General features: G+C 43.6%; 1 protein-coding gene across 1 annotated transcript in view; it reads left to right on the plus strand.

The window, feature by feature from the left end:
• npepps (aminopeptidase puromycin sensitive) overlaps positions 1 to 17,385 on the plus strand; it is a 29,514-nt gene that overhangs the window by 2,297 nt on the left and 9,832 nt on the right. The window contains exons 2-14 of the mRNA XM_069666061.1: positions 2,335 to 2,419; positions 2,558 to 2,635; positions 2,772 to 2,893; positions 7,945 to 8,052; positions 11,098 to 11,298; positions 11,375 to 11,471; positions 11,556 to 11,589; positions 14,555 to 14,669; positions 15,735 to 15,899; positions 16,101 to 16,205; positions 16,281 to 16,341; positions 16,432 to 16,541; positions 17,238 to 17,301. Of these exons, the coding sequence (XP_069522162.1) occupies positions 2,335 to 2,419; positions 2,558 to 2,635; positions 2,772 to 2,893; positions 7,945 to 8,052; positions 11,098 to 11,298; positions 11,375 to 11,471; positions 11,556 to 11,589; positions 14,555 to 14,669; positions 15,735 to 15,899; positions 16,101 to 16,205; positions 16,281 to 16,341; positions 16,432 to 16,541; positions 17,238 to 17,301 (1,345 nt within the window). The remainder of the gene's footprint in view (positions 1 to 2,334; positions 2,420 to 2,557; positions 2,636 to 2,771; positions 2,894 to 7,944; positions 8,053 to 11,097; positions 11,299 to 11,374; positions 11,472 to 11,555; positions 11,590 to 14,554; positions 14,670 to 15,734; positions 15,900 to 16,100; positions 16,206 to 16,280; positions 16,342 to 16,431; positions 16,542 to 17,237; positions 17,302 to 17,385) is intronic.

Genomic DNA, 17,385 nt, shown 5'->3' on the forward strand with positions numbered 1-17,385 from the left:
TAAGGGGACAGGGACAACAACAAACTAAAACACAACAAACAGACATAAAGCATGCAGGGTTTAGGGGCTACAGAGAATAAGTGGATAAAAACGCCTTCATTATCAAGAACATATAACTGTAATATATTGGGAATGATAACAAACCTGTGTTAAGAAGATGAGCAAAACAAAACACAAAGCAGACGGTTCAAACGGACATATCAGATCAACAGTCCAAAACTCAAAGATACATAGTTTGCATTTGTTAGCTGTAAAAGCTGCTCACATTTCCTAAAGGGATTACTGGAAGTATTTTTTGTTGTTGTTGTTTTTCTGTTGATCTATTGACTGTTTGAGCAACCATAGAGAAGTTTGGCTAATTCAGTTTAATGACACAGAGAACACAGACATCAACAACATTTTGTTTTCATATCATCATATCGACATGTTATAGCCTGTTTACTCAATCTGTATTTAAAAGGCATTTAAAGAAGGGTTAAGTTAGAGGTTTCAATTCTAATTTGAAAATGGATCGAAATGTTTTAATTTCGACCATCTGATCAAAAGCCGGACCAACAGTTCTCTCAGGAATGTTTTTCACTCTACCCTCGCACATTAGGCACGTCTTGAGGAAAAATAATAAACACATTTCAAAGACAACGCAGCGTAGCTTACTGTCAGGTGCGCTTTTAGGGACACCTTGGTCAGTGCCGGAGTCGGAGATGACGGAGAAAGTACAGAAACAAGTTGAACAGAACTGTAACTTCCTGAATGTCATCTAAAGCGTGGCAACATTTTGCCTTCCCCTTGAGATTCGATTAGTCTAAAAGTAACAGTATGACAACGTTTAGATAATAAATAATTATCTGTTTTTTCCTTCTAAGCTGTTAAAATGGCTAATTTCAATTAACACTCCACTAATATTCCTGTTTGTATGAAGCCATACATCCTGTAATAAACCCCAGGCTAGCAAACTGTTGGCTAGTTTGTTTGCATATACACAGAGCTGACTGTAAACAGACAAGAGGCCACATGTCACAAACTGCAGTAAAAACCCACCTGAGACTCCATTTTTTTCTGAACTAATATTTTTTTGGCCTTCGCCTTCATTATATAGGACAGAGTCAGAAATGAGGGAAGAGAGAGTGGAGATGACACGCAGCAAAGGGCCGAAGGTCAGAGTTGAATCTGGGGCCGCTGTGTCGAGGGCTTCTAAAGCTAAACCGGCGTGCGCCCCCTGAGACTCAAGTTCTGAACGTTCTGTACATATGGTGATGAAATGCTCCTAAAAACCACATCTCAAAGTCTTATCACAAAATGCTACATGTACTCGGCCTAATTTGGAGTAGTGAAACAGAATATGCTGTTTACATGCTCGGCTTTATTGTTGTTCATGTTTGTTTACTTGCTGCATTAATCATGCTTTATATCTTTGTTGTCTTAAAAGTGTGTAATGATTTTACACAAGTAATTCCAAGTTATATTTACAGTAATGTTATGATTAGCTCTGTCCCTGTGAATTAAACTGAATAGTAAACATTTGTCTTAATGATATTTGAATATTTGTGGGAGATAAGATGTTCACTGGGATTGCTGTCAGTGCTTAAAGAACATATCAAAACCAAATCAGAGAATCATGATTCCCTTCTTTTGAATATATTAAGCCCTTCTGTTCTTGTGTTAATCAAACATGTAGTAGTTGCCATCCCCCATTTCAGCAGAGTATCCCTAAAAGTCTTTGAGTGCTGTTTTCTAAGAAATGAGAGTTCCTGACAACAGTAAGGTTTAGTAATAACCTGTTTCCCTGCGGTTTGTACAAAGCCTGAGTAAAACCGTGCAGAAGACGTGGTGTTTTGCCATTTGCCCGGCATGTTTCATAATTACTGCCTCTCTGCTGCTGCGTCAGCCTCCAAGTGTCTCGAACAACAGCGGCGTCCAACCAGCAGTGCCACAAACCGTGAATGTCACTATTACTGCCCTCTTTGAAAACGGCATGGCATCCAAGTGTGCCGCTGTGTCTCACAGTCACATCCGCTGTTTTCACTTCACAATTCAGAGGCCCCAGAGTCGGCTGTCCTCTCCTGGTTTGCATCACTTTCTTTGTTTTCGTCAGTGCTGTTTCATACCCCGACTGGTTCTTTATCTGTGAGCAGTCCTGCCCTTAAGCCTCTTTATGTTTAGCTTACAGAAAGTCCTTTCATTACTGTTCCCACTGAAATCAAACAAAACATACGGAAGGTGATCGTTTGACTGGATGGTTTTACTTTTATTTTAATTTCATCCTGCACAGAATCACTGGGGTTTAAAGTTAATGCACAAAGTATAAGTTATGCTGTTTTATGTCAATATTTACAGGTTACACAAGCCACAAATCAGATTGTGATGAACTGTGCCGACATCGACATCATCACAGCTTCCTTTGTACCACAGGGAGGAGAAGGTGAGGGTCTAGCTTGTTCAGCTTTTTCCCTTCTTTCTGTTAACGTTAATATATTTGAAAATCAAGTAATTTGGTCTCTAATGTCACCTTTTTGGATTACACCTGAGCCCGTCCTTTTCTTTCTTTTTCTTTTTCTAGAGATTAATGCGACGGGATTCAACTATCAAAACGAGGATGAAAAAGTCACCCTGTCATTTCCTAGCGCTCTACAGAAAGGTAAAAACAGGCCTCACTTCACTTTGCAGCTTGTTGAAGCTGCTTTTAAAACATTATTCAATCACTGCTGTTGAACACTAACAGATTTTCACCCTCTGGTCGTGGCTCAATGAACATCGCACCTCTCCTCCCCCAGGCTCCGGCACATTGAAGATAGACTTCGTTGGGGAGTTGAACGACAAAATGAAGGGATTCTATAGAAGTAAATATTCAACCTCTGCTGGAGAGACCCGCTATGCTGCTGTCACACAGTTTGAGGTGAGTGGATGACCGCAGGGAAATGGGATGTTTTCTTTGTGTATTGCTGAACCATTGCATGCCTGTGTTGCGACATAGGAGGGCGTGACGGTCATGTGACTCTTCTCGGTATGCCGTAATAGTCCTCTAAGATTAGGCAATAACTCAGATATCCTTCTATTTATATGTTTGTTTTGAAAATGTTACTATGTGTTTCTGGGAAAGTCGAGCCATAAACCGGGTCAGTCTCGTCTGGTTAATGACTGGGGGAGGGCACGCTTTCATCAGGAGTTGTGTCCCTGTTTACCTGCAGGATAAACACCTGCTGTGTGCACACTGCAGGATAAGTTATCAGATAGGGGATCACGTTAAGGCTGCGGGAGGTGATGTTATATTTCGTGTGATGACAGAAAAATGTTGTTTCATGTTTATTTTGTTGTGTTTCAATCCACACTCTTAAAGGCAACATTTGTTTGTCATTGCGATGCCTCTTTCGATCTTCCGCACGCCATGGAAGCAGGCAGGAAGCAAGCAGGAAGCAAGCAGGAAATTTGCATGACAGCAACGCAAACAAACATGGAAGAGAGTAAACCTGACACAGATGGGAGTTATTTTGAAGAGTAGATTTACATTTAAGCACATTGAAAAACAACAAAAGTGCTGTACAATCAAACCTTAAAAAACAACACAATGAAACACGAAGACCAGTTTTAAAGCTACAGGACAGCAAAATAGTAAAAAACACTAAGGAAAGAAAAAGGAATAAACAGGCAACTCTCCTCCACAGCCCAAAGCCACGGAGGAAAAGTGAGGTTTGATTTAAAGACAGGCAGAGCGAGGGACAGCCGAACATGTGGAGGCAGAGCGCTCCAGAGCTCTGGAGCTGCAAAGGCTCCGTCACCCCTGAGCTTCAACTCTGACTTTGGCACAGCCAGAAAGCAACAGGTGTGTGGATCTGAGTGTCCTTGATAGAAGAGGTGGTTTTAAAAGGTCTCAGAGAAAGGCTGGAGCACGCCCGTTTAAGGATTCATGAGTTAATAATCTTAAAGTCAATGCAAAAACACATAGGGAGCCAGAGCAGGGGAGATGTGCTCGTGTTCTGTGCTCCAGTTAAAAGGGGTAGACGGTAGCTCAGTCTGTGGGGAGTTGGCTGGGGAACCGGAGGGTAGCTGGGTAAAGTCCCGGTACAGACCAAGCGTGGAATGTGGACTGGTAGTTGGAGAGGTGCCAGTTCCTTTCCTGGGGACTGTTGAGGTGTCCTTGAGCAATCCCCCAACTGCTCGGGGCACTTCTCCTCCTTTTTCTCCTCCTCCTCCTCCTCTTTCTTTTTCTGCTTCTTCTCCTCCTCCTACTCTTTCTTTTTCTCCTTCTTGTCCTCCTCCTCCTCCTCTTTCTTTTTCTGCTTATTCTCCTCCTCCTCTGTCTTTTTCTCCTTCTCCTTCTCCTCCTCCTCCTCCTCCTCCTGCAAAACTTGAATTTATTCTGGGATTCTTTTAATTGTACTTTCTCAGAATATATATATTTTTATGACTTCAGACTGATCTGATGTTGAAGCGAGGTGATGACAGACTCACTTCCTCACATACACGTACGAATGAGAGGATCAGGAAATAGTTTGGATGTTGCTGTTAAATTTCTGGTGAACTACCTCAGAAGGAGCTTTAAATGTTTTATCATTATTCAACAAATAATACAGTTTCACTGCGGCCTCATGGTCGTCCATGGCCGGGTGGTTTGTAACCACTTGAATGCATTTCCTGTGATGCTTTTAATACGAGTCAGTGAACCTCAGAACACGCAGAGCCTGTTAGCACACATCTGATGTTTGTCATTATACAACACGTTGTTGTTATTCATTTGAGACAGTTTTCAACGAGTTTCAACTTTATCAAATGCTCAGTTCAAAGTTCTTTACGAGCAGTAGAGTGAAGTACTGCTGGCAGGTTCCTGTGCTTGACAAAGGTAGTTGTTGTTTAGAGTTATTAACTGTTTATAGCTGCTTCAAACGGCCACAATCAAAGGCAGGATGAAAAGCTTGTTGTGGTAAAGAGAGCCGAGCTGCGATTTTTTTTTTAAAAGGGGATATTGGCAACCACAGTCTCTCCACAAAGGCGGAGTTCTGAACTGTGCACACAGAAAGTTACTGTGTGAAGGAAGGAAAGGAGAGCCTGAGAGAGAAGTTAAAACGCAGACAGCTTTTGTACTTTCATTACTACACATGTGGCCAATCGTTGGCTGTTGTGCGCATGCATTTTTTTTAAAGGTCATGTTTTTGGCCTTTATTTGATAGGACGGCGTAGAGAGTTAGAAAAATGGGTAGTGAGAGCGATGACATGCACAAAGGGCCGATCCTGCGCTGATGCCTCGAGGACTGAGCTCTTTTACCAACGAGCTAAAGAGGCGCCCCTCGGTGAACTTTTGGAAGAGATACCAGAATCGTCAATGGCCTAAAGAAAAAGCAGAAAACCTGCTTACATTAAGACATAACTTGCAGGAAAGGAGTCTGTAATGGGATCACTTCTGTCACTCAGTACCACCGCTGATTGTGGAAGCTCAGCCAGTGTTAAATGAACGACGTCTCGAATGACTTGCAGTGACCGGTCACCAGCAGCACCAGTCGGTCCACACCTGTGGTCAGAGAGCCTTTTAATGGGAGCTGTTTTAGGCACCCAACTGGAAAAATGACCGGCGCTAATGTTCCAAGGCTGGGTAGTGGATAAAATCAGTGGCTCCGAGCAATTTCTGTGAAGGAAATGCCTCAAATGCCGCAGCTAAATTTGATGCTTTCAGTGTATCGGCTTTGAAAAACAGCTCACCTGGCACTGATAAAGTGCAGCCTGCTCCTGCAACAAGAGGAGCCTGAGGCTGGACACAGAAACACGACAGTCCGTGTCAAATTGATTCCTAAATGGAAAGATTATATAAAGTCTTCAGGTTTCCAGAAATCTCCACGGGCTTCTGTGCATGGAAAACATAATAATGTACTGTATAATAAGCTGCCCTAAACACACAGAAGACCAAAACATGGGTCTTATTATCCGCACGAGTTAAATATAAAACTCTTCAGTAGGGGAACGACTGATTATTTTTATACATAAATCTTTGATTACTTCCTCTAAGTTGTTTGGTTTGTAAAAAGTGTTGAATAACGTTGATCGGTCGTCCTTAAATGGCTTTTTGCACAACTACATTTAAGACCGAGCGTGACCCAGACGATATTATTGGCATCATCATCACCATCGGTGGTCACTCGGATCTTCCTTCTCGGCCCTCGGCTACGGAGCTGCATATTCTGTTGCAGTGTTGGCAGGGCCGAGCAGTGGCGGTGTTAGGTGTAGTTTGGGCCTTTTTGGTGGAGGATCTCTCCTTCCTCAGCCTGCGGTTTTTTCTGCTGCAGTGCGGCGGAGGTTGTTGCTGTGTAGTGCAACACCTTGACAGAAGAGTCTCCTCCAAGACGCCCTTTTGGTTGCTGTGGTTTACACCTTTTGATGCTCGTTATGATGTTTTACTTTTGTTTTGCAAACTCCTTCTTTCCTCATTGTGCCTCTCCGTGGTTCCTTATTCCGTCCCACCCTGGCATTGAAGTCTCCAAGCGGAATTAGCTGGTCCTCCTTGGGGACTTCAGTTAGGATGTAGGCCTCCTTAACTTCGTCCTGTGCATCACGTGTTGGAGCGTATGCACTACATAATATATCCACTTTTTTTATCAGCGATTATGTTTTTTGATTTCCTCTGTATGAAAACTTTATTGACAGAACGTGCAGGATAAATAATAAACTTCGGATAATGAAGAAACTGTCATGTCGTGGTTTGACGAGTAGAGTGCGCTCGGGCTTTATAGTTTACATTACTCTCAGCACTGTCTGCAGCACGTGCACACAGTATTGATGCAAAGGTCTTTGGAGGCCTATCTAAGAAATCATCCATTGGTCAGGCTCTAATTTTTGGATTCTATGTTGAGTAAACGTAAAAATACGTGCCAATTTATTTAGGGATGCACCCATCAGGATATTTAGGGCCGATACCGATTCTTTTTTAAAATATTGAGATCTGCTGATCACCGATCAAATCACTGATTTAAATGCATTTTTCTGACCTTTCTAAGAATATAAAAATCATAACGCAGAGAGAAATTAAAACATTATGATCTTAGTGTTTATTAACTATTGCAGCTGATAACTGCACTGCTCAGAACAATTATAGAACTCTAACAACAGGCTCGTGTGTTCAGTGCCTGCAGTGTGATCTCCTCTCATTGTACTTCCGTCAATGAAGGATTTATTTTTAACAACGATGGAAAAGTATTAAGTCGTCCTCAGGTTTTTACAGTGTGTTAAACGGCCTGCCGTCTTGGGAGCGCGTTTGTGTCTGTGTCACTGCGGGTCACAGAGCGGTGACGCGGCACCACTGGAGCAGAAGGAGCACATGCTGCGGGAGTTCCTCCTGGTAACGCGAGTGCTTGCATCCGTTGAGTGAACCTTGCTAACTTCTGGTCACTTCCCTGGGATGAATGCTGCTCGACTTCTAAACTTTAGCTGAAGTGGTGCCAGTAATTCCAGCAGAACGCGGGTGCAGCCTCAGAACACGAGATGTTTTCTGTCACTGTCACTGCAGATAAAAAAAATCATGACTCTGCTCGGTGTGGTGTGCCAAAGTGGCTCATAATTGTTACGTCACACTATTGGCTGGAACGGTGATCGGCCGATCACAGATCCCCTTATTAAAGCCCAAATCGGCCGATTCGGATCATCGCCGCATCCTTCAATTTATGAGGTAGTTTAAATAGAATCAATTAATGTTTCAGCTCTATTCTCAAGCCCTTTATCATTTTAGTTTTCACCTTTATCTCCCTCTTTTTGTATGTGAACAGCCCTCTTACACATTCCTCTGTGCCTGCATGGGTGTGTCTACAAGTCACGGTGTCTCACAGATAAAATCAAATGTGACGGGACAAATGAAATGTGATAACGACGGGCAGAGGCTCATTTAAAGATCCAGCATGGGACCTGAGCTGAACACAGTCTGGACTCAGTCTAACACCTTTATCTCTCTCTCTCTCTTTGTCCCCACAGGCCACGGATGCTCGCAGAGCTTTCCCCTGTTGGGATGAGCCAGCTATCAAAGCCACCTTCGACATCTCTCTGATAGTTCCCAAGGACCGAGTAGCCTTGTCAAATATGGTACGTGTTATATGTTTGCTCCTCCCTCTGAGAAACGCCAGACCCCAGACTGCCTGAGTGTCTTTTATGTGCGTCTGTGTGTGTGTGTGTGTGTGTTTCCCCTCCTCTCTCTTCCCTCTCTTTTCTCCTAGAAGCTTACGTAACGGAGGGCAGACAGTCGCTGCATATTCTACCTCTGGCTCATTTTATGTTTAACTCCATGTGAAGTGTAACTACTGTACACGTTAAAAGAGGCTGCTCGTCGTAACACACATTCTCCTGAAAAACGTCTCTGTTGATTTGTCAGAATCTGTCCGCTCTCAGCTGAAGGCGTTTGCAGCTAAATTGCATCAGAAAACATCGTCTGGCTCTGATTATTCGCTCCAACAACACCCCTGAAGGCTGACACGGTTCATACGGGGGTGAAGATGAGGCTAATTTGGCTCTTTCTGATGATATGAATGCAGGCTGTCAGTTTTTAATATTGCATGTTTTTTTGTCCACTCCTGTTGTGTCGAACGCAAATCAATTTTCCACAAGACAGGACAACAAAATTCAATTAAGGAGGATGAATTACCTCAGAATATTACACAACAATAACCTCAGATAATAACATGAAATTATATAAATTATTGCAGACAGATTGCAGGAACCATCCAGCGCAGGAATTTGATTAGTCCGGCCTGCAGCGTTGTTGCCAGCACAGCTCTTGACCTTTTTGTGTTCACATACCTGATGAAATTTATTTTCTCAGCGAGTAAAGTGTGACCTTTAAAGCAAAGAGCAACACAATGCTGCATCTACTGAAGCTGTGGCAACAGGAGGGTTTAGACACTGAAACAGGCGGTGAAAGATATCCACTGATGCTAACATAAGCACTGAGCAGACTGCTAGAACTGTCGGCATTGATACTTGAAGGATGAGTCTGCTGGTATTCTGGATTTTCCCTTTATTCAGCAAATCCCATAAAACGGCAAAACCAACAGTGAGTGTCCCTGCAAAGAAAACTGTGTGTGTATCCAAAGACTGATATATGAACGTCCTCTATTGTCTCTTTCCCACTGGTCAAAAAACCCGCTAACACACGGCCTTTTTGCTCAGTGGGAAAGGTTACAATCAGCATACAGACCCGGGTCACATGACTCTGCAGTCGACCCGGGTAATTATCGCCTCGGCTCCGATCGGCATTCATGGGAACACGAAACACATGTCGACACACTAATCCTCCGTCTGTAACTTCTGCGACTCCTCGTCATCTCAGCGACAAACTCCGCCCGTCTCCGTCCGAGCAACGCTCGAACATCGTTCCAAATTTGTCGCACCGAGTTTGATAAACAGACTGAAAGAGTAACAGATACAATAACGACCTAACCACCGTAACACTGGTTACTAACCCTGTTTCGGGCGCTGTTGTGACGTCAGACGGTGACACAGCAGAAAAGAGACCGACAGGAGGATACTTCACTGGCAATGTGAACAGAGACAGCATCTATAAGCGGATCTTCCCGGGTCTGAAAAACCTGCGTCAACGTGCTCATTTCTGTGGGAAAGGGGTATCTGTCATCGATCGTTGAAACGATTAATCGACTTACAGATGATGAATAGCACAATGACTTAATGTCTCTTATTGAGCTCTCAGCTTTAAATGTAGTTGGAGGTTCTTTTAAACATTTGCTAACTAACAATTAAGACAATAAATATGAGCTCTTTATTCAAAAATACGTCTTTAATAAACTTTGCTGCTGATTTGTTTCCGATTAAAACCAACGACAGACAAAGTGCTGATAGAAAAAATACATCAAGAACACAGCTCCATCGTTCCTTCTCTTCAGATGCTCGCACATCTCCGACGTGCTCCTGTGATGAACAAGGTCCGCTTTACAGATCCTTTTTTAGGACACGATGGTGTTGCATCGCCCGACATTTGGCTATATTTTGTTCACCTGTTGCTCCCTGTTTTGATGAGCAACTCTCAGCAGAGATAGTAAGGACGTGAGACGGCTCACCCCTCAGCAACTCAGCTCTGGAAAACGATGTTATGTCCGTGCACAGCATGGAAAAACATGCAGTGACATAACCAACTAATTATAGTTATTATACTAATTTTGTCAGTAATGTTTGCATACAATGTCGACTTACACCCCTATTTATGTATAGTTATAATCCGTTAAGTCTTTGGTTTCAGCTCCTGCGAGGAAATGTACATGTTTGGTTGATTTTGTGGACAGAGCCGTATGTCTCATCTCTTTGCTCATCCTGTCCTGTACATGTGTGGTACTCTTAAAAGAAATATCTCCTCATGCATTTAAACTATCTGACATGAAACTTTGAAAATGTAAACAAAGGCTCTTCAGGTCTGCGGGCTGTAAATCACTTCGGTCTGATCCGACCAGGGAGCACTAAAAATGTCTCCATAGAAAAAGACAATTTTGTCGCTAACGGTCTCCTTGCATTTGTAGGTCATATAGAGGCAACAGTTTTAAATTAAATGTGTTTCATACAAGTTAAAAACTAACAGTTTGTTTTAAGCTAGAAGGTTCCTGGTTCGATCCCCGGTTCAGACGTAGTGGGTCTTTCTGTGTGGAGTCTGCATGTTCTCCCCGTGCATGCGTGGCTTCCTCCCACAGTCCAAAGACATGCTCGTCAGGTTCAATGGTGACTCTAAATTGTCTGTAGGTGTGAATGTGAGCGTGAAAGGTTGTCTGTCTCTGTGTGTCAGCCCTGTGATTGACAGGTGATCACTGCAGTTGTAACCCCGCCTCTCGCCCAGTGACAGCTGCGATTAGCCAAACCTGCAATTATCGCTTATTGCCAGCCAAGGGGAACGATTCTTAGCTCCTCCAGATGCTACTTTAACAGCTGCTGGTGATTCTAGACTTTTAACCTGTGTCTTTTATGTCAAACATTTATAAGGTAGTAAACGCTTTCACTCTTGAGCATCGATCTGCTATAAAAAGGTCCTTTACAAGTGGAGCGTCCGAACATGAACCTTTGTTTTCATTGATCTGTTTCCTGGTGATTTCCACGCGTCGAGCCGTTTAACTGTTTCCTCCCCCTCTTCTCCAGAATGTCATTGATCGAAAGCCATATCCAGAGGACGAAAACCTTGTGGAAGTGAAGTTTGCCACCACGCCCATCATGTCCACATACCTTGTAGCTTTTGTCATCGGTGAATATGATTTTGTGGAGAGCCAATCATCAGACGGCATAACGGTACGCGTCTACACACCTGTGGGGAAGGCAGAACAAGGGAAATTTGCACTGGAGGTGAGCTGCTGCAATTAGATCAACTTTTTTTAACTCCTTTGTACATTTTATTAACGTTGTTATTCTGTTCCTGCAGGTTGCGACTAAGACCTTACCTTTCTACAAAGACTACTTCAGTGTTCCTTATCCGTTGCCTAAAATTGATCTCATAGCTATTGCTGATTTTGCTGCTGGTGAGTCGCCGTCAGTCGATCAGATTTAAGTCTCTTCCTCTAAAAAACGGGGAAACTGAACATGTATTCCTTCTTCTTATTCAGGTGCCATGGAAAACTGGGGCCTTGTCACCTACAGGTGAGCTTAAGTTGCTCTTGGTCTTAAACATTACACCTTATTTTTATTTAACAAAAGAGGAAACTGTAACATTGATCATTTATTTCACCAACCATAACAAAAGGTCGTCAGCTGTTCAATAAATTGCCAACTTCCCCTGAAGTATTCTGAAGTGATTCACTGTCACTAGGAGGGGGTTAAAAGTCAATGTAATTATCTACTGCAGTTTTAGTTAATTATTAATAATGTTGTATAATAATAATAATAATAATAATTAATCATACTGGCATATTTACAATACAGCCAAATGTGTCATGAACAATTAAAGCTATATAGGGACATTTTTACTCGCCCCTCCCCCCAAAAAATCTGTCTGAAGCCACAAAACATATTCACTTTACAATAAAGGTAACGCAGCCTAATACGTCTCAGCTTGTGAACATTACTGACAGATATCACTGATATGTTTTATCATTTTACACATGACGACTCTCCAGTGGGCGATTTTATGAGCGTCACTTTAACCTGCATTTCCTTCACAAAAATACCACACTTCGTTGCATTTATGGAATTAGAGCTACAATAAAGAAAACTGTTTACATATTCATTATTTTTATTGGGGAATGTTTTGATCAGCATGACACAAAACTGAACATTGGCTGGAACGCCTCCTGTAGCAGTGAGGAGCTGCCGGCTTACTTTGGGTTCATGCAAAAGATAAATAAATAAAATGTTGTCTAATTTCTCGCCGCAGATCAAACATATCGATAAGCCAGCAGCGTTGGTGCTAAAAGGAAACAAATCTGTCCGTGCACTTTTAAATTCTCAGTTTTCTTATGAGACTTTCCTTTTTATTGATTTGACATCCATGACTACTGAAGACAGTGAGACTCGTGCAGCCACCGGTGAGACTGGAGAGGTGCCGTAGATGCAGGATGTGACATTTAGGTTGACAAAATACAAGTAATTATTATAATTTGGTGTAAACATTTTTTACAGTAAGAGGTTCTAAAAACACACTTTGCTACAACAATGATAAATGAAAATTAAAATGTAGAGGGGAGAGGGGCCACATGTGTGGCTCCGCGGGTTCCCTACCCGTGGCTTAGACCAAACATAGAGACTAGGATCAAATAGGATTATTTTTTATCAGCGATTCTGTTGTACAGCAGTGTAAATTGAATATCTTTGAGTTTGCAACTGATTAGGGGACAAAATACACAGTCAAAATGTATCTATGGGCACTGACAGATGACGATAACAAATTGAACCCATCGCAGGCTGGCAATAGTCACATCGCAGGACGTACTACAGTCACATCGCAGGACGTGCAATAGTCACATCGCAGGACGTACTACAGTCACATCGCAGGCTGGCAATAGTCACATCGCAGGCTGGCAATAGTCACATCGCAGGACGTACTACAGTCACATCGCAGGCTGGCAATAGTCACATCGCAGGACGTACTACAGTCACATCGCAGGCTGGCAATAGTCACATCGCAGGACGTACTACAGTCACATCGCAGGCTGGCAATAGTCACATCGCAGGCTGGCAATAGTCACATCGCAGGACGTGCTACAGTCACATCGCAGGACGTGCTACAGTCGCATCGCAGGACGTGCTACAGTCCCATCGCAGGACGTGCTACAGTCGCATCGCAGGACGTACTACAGTCGCATCGCAGGACGTGCTACAGTCGCATCGCAGGACGTGCAATAGTCGCATCGCAGGACGTGCTACAGTCACATCGCAGGACGTGCTACAGTCACATCGCAGGACGTGCTACAGTCACATCGCAGGACGTGCAATAGTCACATCGCAGGACGTGCAATAGTCACATCGCAGGATGTGCTACAGTCACATCGCAGGACGTGCAATAGTCACATTGCAGGACGTGCAATAGTCACATCGCAGGACGTACTACAGTCGCATCGCAGGACGTGCTACAGTCGCATCGCAGGACGTGCTACAGTCGCATCGCAGGACGTGCTACAGTCGCATCGCAGGACCTGCAATAGTGAAACCAATTAAGAGAAACACGTCAAGCTGCTACTTTTTTGTCGCTCGGTGCAAAACGAAAAACTCACCATTTTCTCCTTTAACATCACTTTAACATCTACAACAAAAGTCCGTCTGTTCTCGCATCAGTGCAGCTCTTCACCAGAGCACAGGGGGAGCTGACCGCTGAGCTGCAGTCTGTGTCACCTGCCTGTAAACAAGCACGTGACGCTGCTGCCGTCAGAGATCATGTCGGCGGGACGATCGAGGCAGACGCGAGGTGGCTTATAAGTGAGAGTGTTCCCGTTATCAGCCGCACCTCGTCCCGGTGCTGGTTAATGCTGTGGCTACATAAACGGACCGTTCATGAGGCAGAAGTGCTGCAGAGTGTTTACGGTGTCTACAGGAAGTAGGAGACAGTGAGCTTTAGTTTACCGTCACTGGGCTGATCACGCTGATCAAACAGACATTTAAACACCAAAAGAAAAAGTCCCAAATATTGTTTTTATGTACATAAAAACAAACTGCATTTATCTTTTTAATTTATTCTATAAAAGCAGAAAATATCACAGAACAAACCGATATCACAACGTCACTTTATTCAGTATCGTACAGCCCTTTTTATGAGACACATGAGGGGGTAATTGTTAAAATAATCATCTGATTCATGGAAAAGTAAAACAATTGTTCTTCCCAGCTCCGGATCTCACTGAGAAGAAGCAGATTTGTTCAGTCTTGTCTTCCTGTTCGACAGCAGTGATGCCTTTTTAATTGCTTTGTGGCCATGAGGACGTGCTGCCACCTGCGAGGTGTTCAGGTGTCATGTGATTTGCATACAGCAGCAGGCTCCGTTTATCTACCATCTCCAGCTTTTGTTAATAAACAGCCCAGCAGCTGATGTGGCGTCTGGATGTTTTGATGGAGGAGACACTCTGCTGGTGATCAGACGAAGTGTTAACCTCTAACTCTCTCTGTTGTTCTCCAGGGAGACGGCTCTGCTCATCGACCCCAAGAACTCCTGCTCGTCCTCCAGGCAGTGGGTGGCGCTGGTGGTCGGACACGAACTCGCCCACCAGTGGTTTGGGAACTTGGTCACAATGGTAAACTAAAGTTATTTTACCCTGAGACAAATGAAGTGAATGCGCCATTAAGTATTAATCAAACTAAGGTCAATATAGTTCACAAACGTGCCAAGAAAAGGGGAATAAACTCTCCAAAAGTCACGTGCTTGTCTTTAATCTTTATCAAGGAGGAAAAGTTAACGATTCGTTGGAATGAATTCCTCTAGTTTGCTAACTTTTATCGCCGATCGAGCAGCAGAAATGATTCTATAATTTGATGAGTTGGTGGAAAGAAGGAAATGAATTGCCAACCGTTTTTATAATCCATTTATCTGAGTAATATTTTAAACAAAAATGTCATTTACACAGTTAATGAAGAGTTTTTGTGTTTTAAACTGTTGGTTGGACATAAAGACATTATGAAGACATTGTTTTGGGCCCTGGGAAATTTATTTCACAGTTTTTGTTGGACGCTTTTAGACAAAAATGAAGTCAATCAGGAAAATAATCAACAGATAGAGAGTTACCTCTGCGCGGGGAGGAGACAGACGTTAGGAGAGGAGCAGATGTGACGCAGACCTGTGTGTGTTTTGATGCTCATACCTGAATCAATAACGTCACGATCCGTCTGTATTTCTGCGCACAGTTAAAGTATAAACTTCCTCTCCACAGGCTCTCATATGCCCGTATGCTGTGTAGTTCATATATTTCACTGATAAACACTGAGCTTTAGAGCGGCATCAGGCTTCATGTTCAAAGTTTGACGGGATGTGAAGCCAGGGTTGCCAGGTCCACAGTTTTTCCAGCTGAATTGGGCGACTTTTGAAGTGTCTGTAGAGGCGCGAGGCCCTGTGCGGCTGCACACTTCACACAGCCCATGCGACGGGTTCAGACTCTGCGTATGTTTGGATTGCCACAGACACCTGTTGGGTTTCGCAGCCTGGTGCTAAACGATCTACGGCCCGGTACCGGTCCGCTGACCAGGGGTTGATTATGTTCAAACAGTCTCTCACAGACGTTTTATGAGAGATCATAACTTGGAAAGAAAACATTTAGCAGCACTTCGAGGACACGCTTTCATCCGAGTGTTTTGTGTGCATACAGGAATGGTGGACCCATCTGTGGCTTAATGAGGGCTTTGCATCCTGGATCGAGTATCTGTGTGTGGACCACTGCTTCCCTGAGTACGACATCTGGACCCAGTTTGTCTCCGCAGACTACACCAGAGCTCTGGACCTGGACGCACTGGACAGCAGCCATCCCATAGAGGTGAGGATGGGAGGGATTCAACGCTGTGAGACTGACAGCTGCTGAGGAGGATTTTAACAGCTGTTTGTAACATCTTGATGGTTGGAAAAGTGGAGGTGCAACTAGTGATGAAGAATTCTGGAAGTAATATTTTATTTGTTGAAGAAAGCTCCCGTCAGACTCTTCAGCGCGTGATTTCCTGTGTGTGTTTTTGTGCTCCAGGTGAACGTGGGCCATCCATCAGAGGTAGATGAAATCTTCGACGCCATCTCCTACAGCAAAGGAGCATCTGTGATCCGCATGTTGCACAACTACATAGGAGACGAGGTCGGTTATCCAACACCCTCGAGTTGCTCGCAGCGTTTTGTTCATTAAGGTTTACCTCTGACACTTTCCTTGCAGGACTTTAGGAAAGGAATGAACGCATATCTTTTGAAGTTCCAACATAAAAACGCTTCGACAGGTACGAACATGCTGGAAGTATTTCGAGGACTGTTGCGTAAATTGGTTTTCACGGATTCCTAGTTGTCTGACTCACGGCTGTCTCCCACAGAGGACCTATGGGACTGTCTGGAACAGGCCAGTGGGAAACCCATCGCTGCTGTGATGGGCTCGTGGACCAAGCAGATGGGCTTCCCGATAATAGTGGTGGACCAGGAGCAGGTGAGCTTTTTTTAAGATTGTTTAAATCCAGAAACATCCGTTACATGGCTCTCTCCAAAACCACCAGACTCCACTGACAAAAACAGTCATTTTACCTCACAGAACGCTCAATGACCTGAACAGAAAACTAACTGATCACAGCAATGGCAATGTGTTATGCAAGTAAAATGACACTCCTCTTCCTACAAGGAAGTTGTTTGGTGTTTTAATTTTAATATATTGTGTATAATAATATTGTGTTGGATCTAAGCAGCGATACCAAAGTTGCACAATCTAACAATCAAACAAACAAATCTGGGCAGCGGTAGAGCAGCAGCTCCTGTGTTCATGTGATCTAAAATCACTGCTTTTCTGAATGGAGTCTGGTGTGTGTGCAGAGAGCGATGTAACGTCTGTGTGTGGTTAAAACAATCATCTTCCTCTGTAACACAAAGGTCTATCTCTGTAGGGATCCTTTCTGTCATGTTGTCACACACTTAGAAGAACAATCTGAGCCTGTCAGTGGAAACAACAAGAACTTTTAGTGGACGACCTTTGATTAGGCGCATTTTCCTCCATAGATTATGTTGCAGCCATAACGGCCCATATCGTGGAGTCAGCTGAAGAGATGTCTTGTTGTAGCATTAGTCATTCAGACCCTAATGTGTCCTGTTGTTTTAATCGTAACACACTCACTCATTCTGATGTTTTTTATAGCAAGGCGACGATCGCATCCTCAAGATATGTCAGAAGAAGTTCTGTGCCAGTGGACCACACAACGGTGCGTGTTCACAGCTTTAATAGACCCTATTGCTTACCGACATCTTACCACGCTAGCTTCTCATTGGCTCTGTGACGTGTCTGT

The sequence above is a fragment of the Semicossyphus pulcher genome, unplaced genomic scaffold (genome assembly GCF_022749685.1).
Source record: "Semicossyphus pulcher isolate SPU_LCO1_2020_fin unplaced genomic scaffold, fSemPul1.0.p SCAF_17, whole genome shotgun sequence".
Lineage (NCBI taxonomy): Eukaryota > Metazoa > Chordata > Actinopteri > Labriformes > Labridae > Semicossyphus > Semicossyphus pulcher.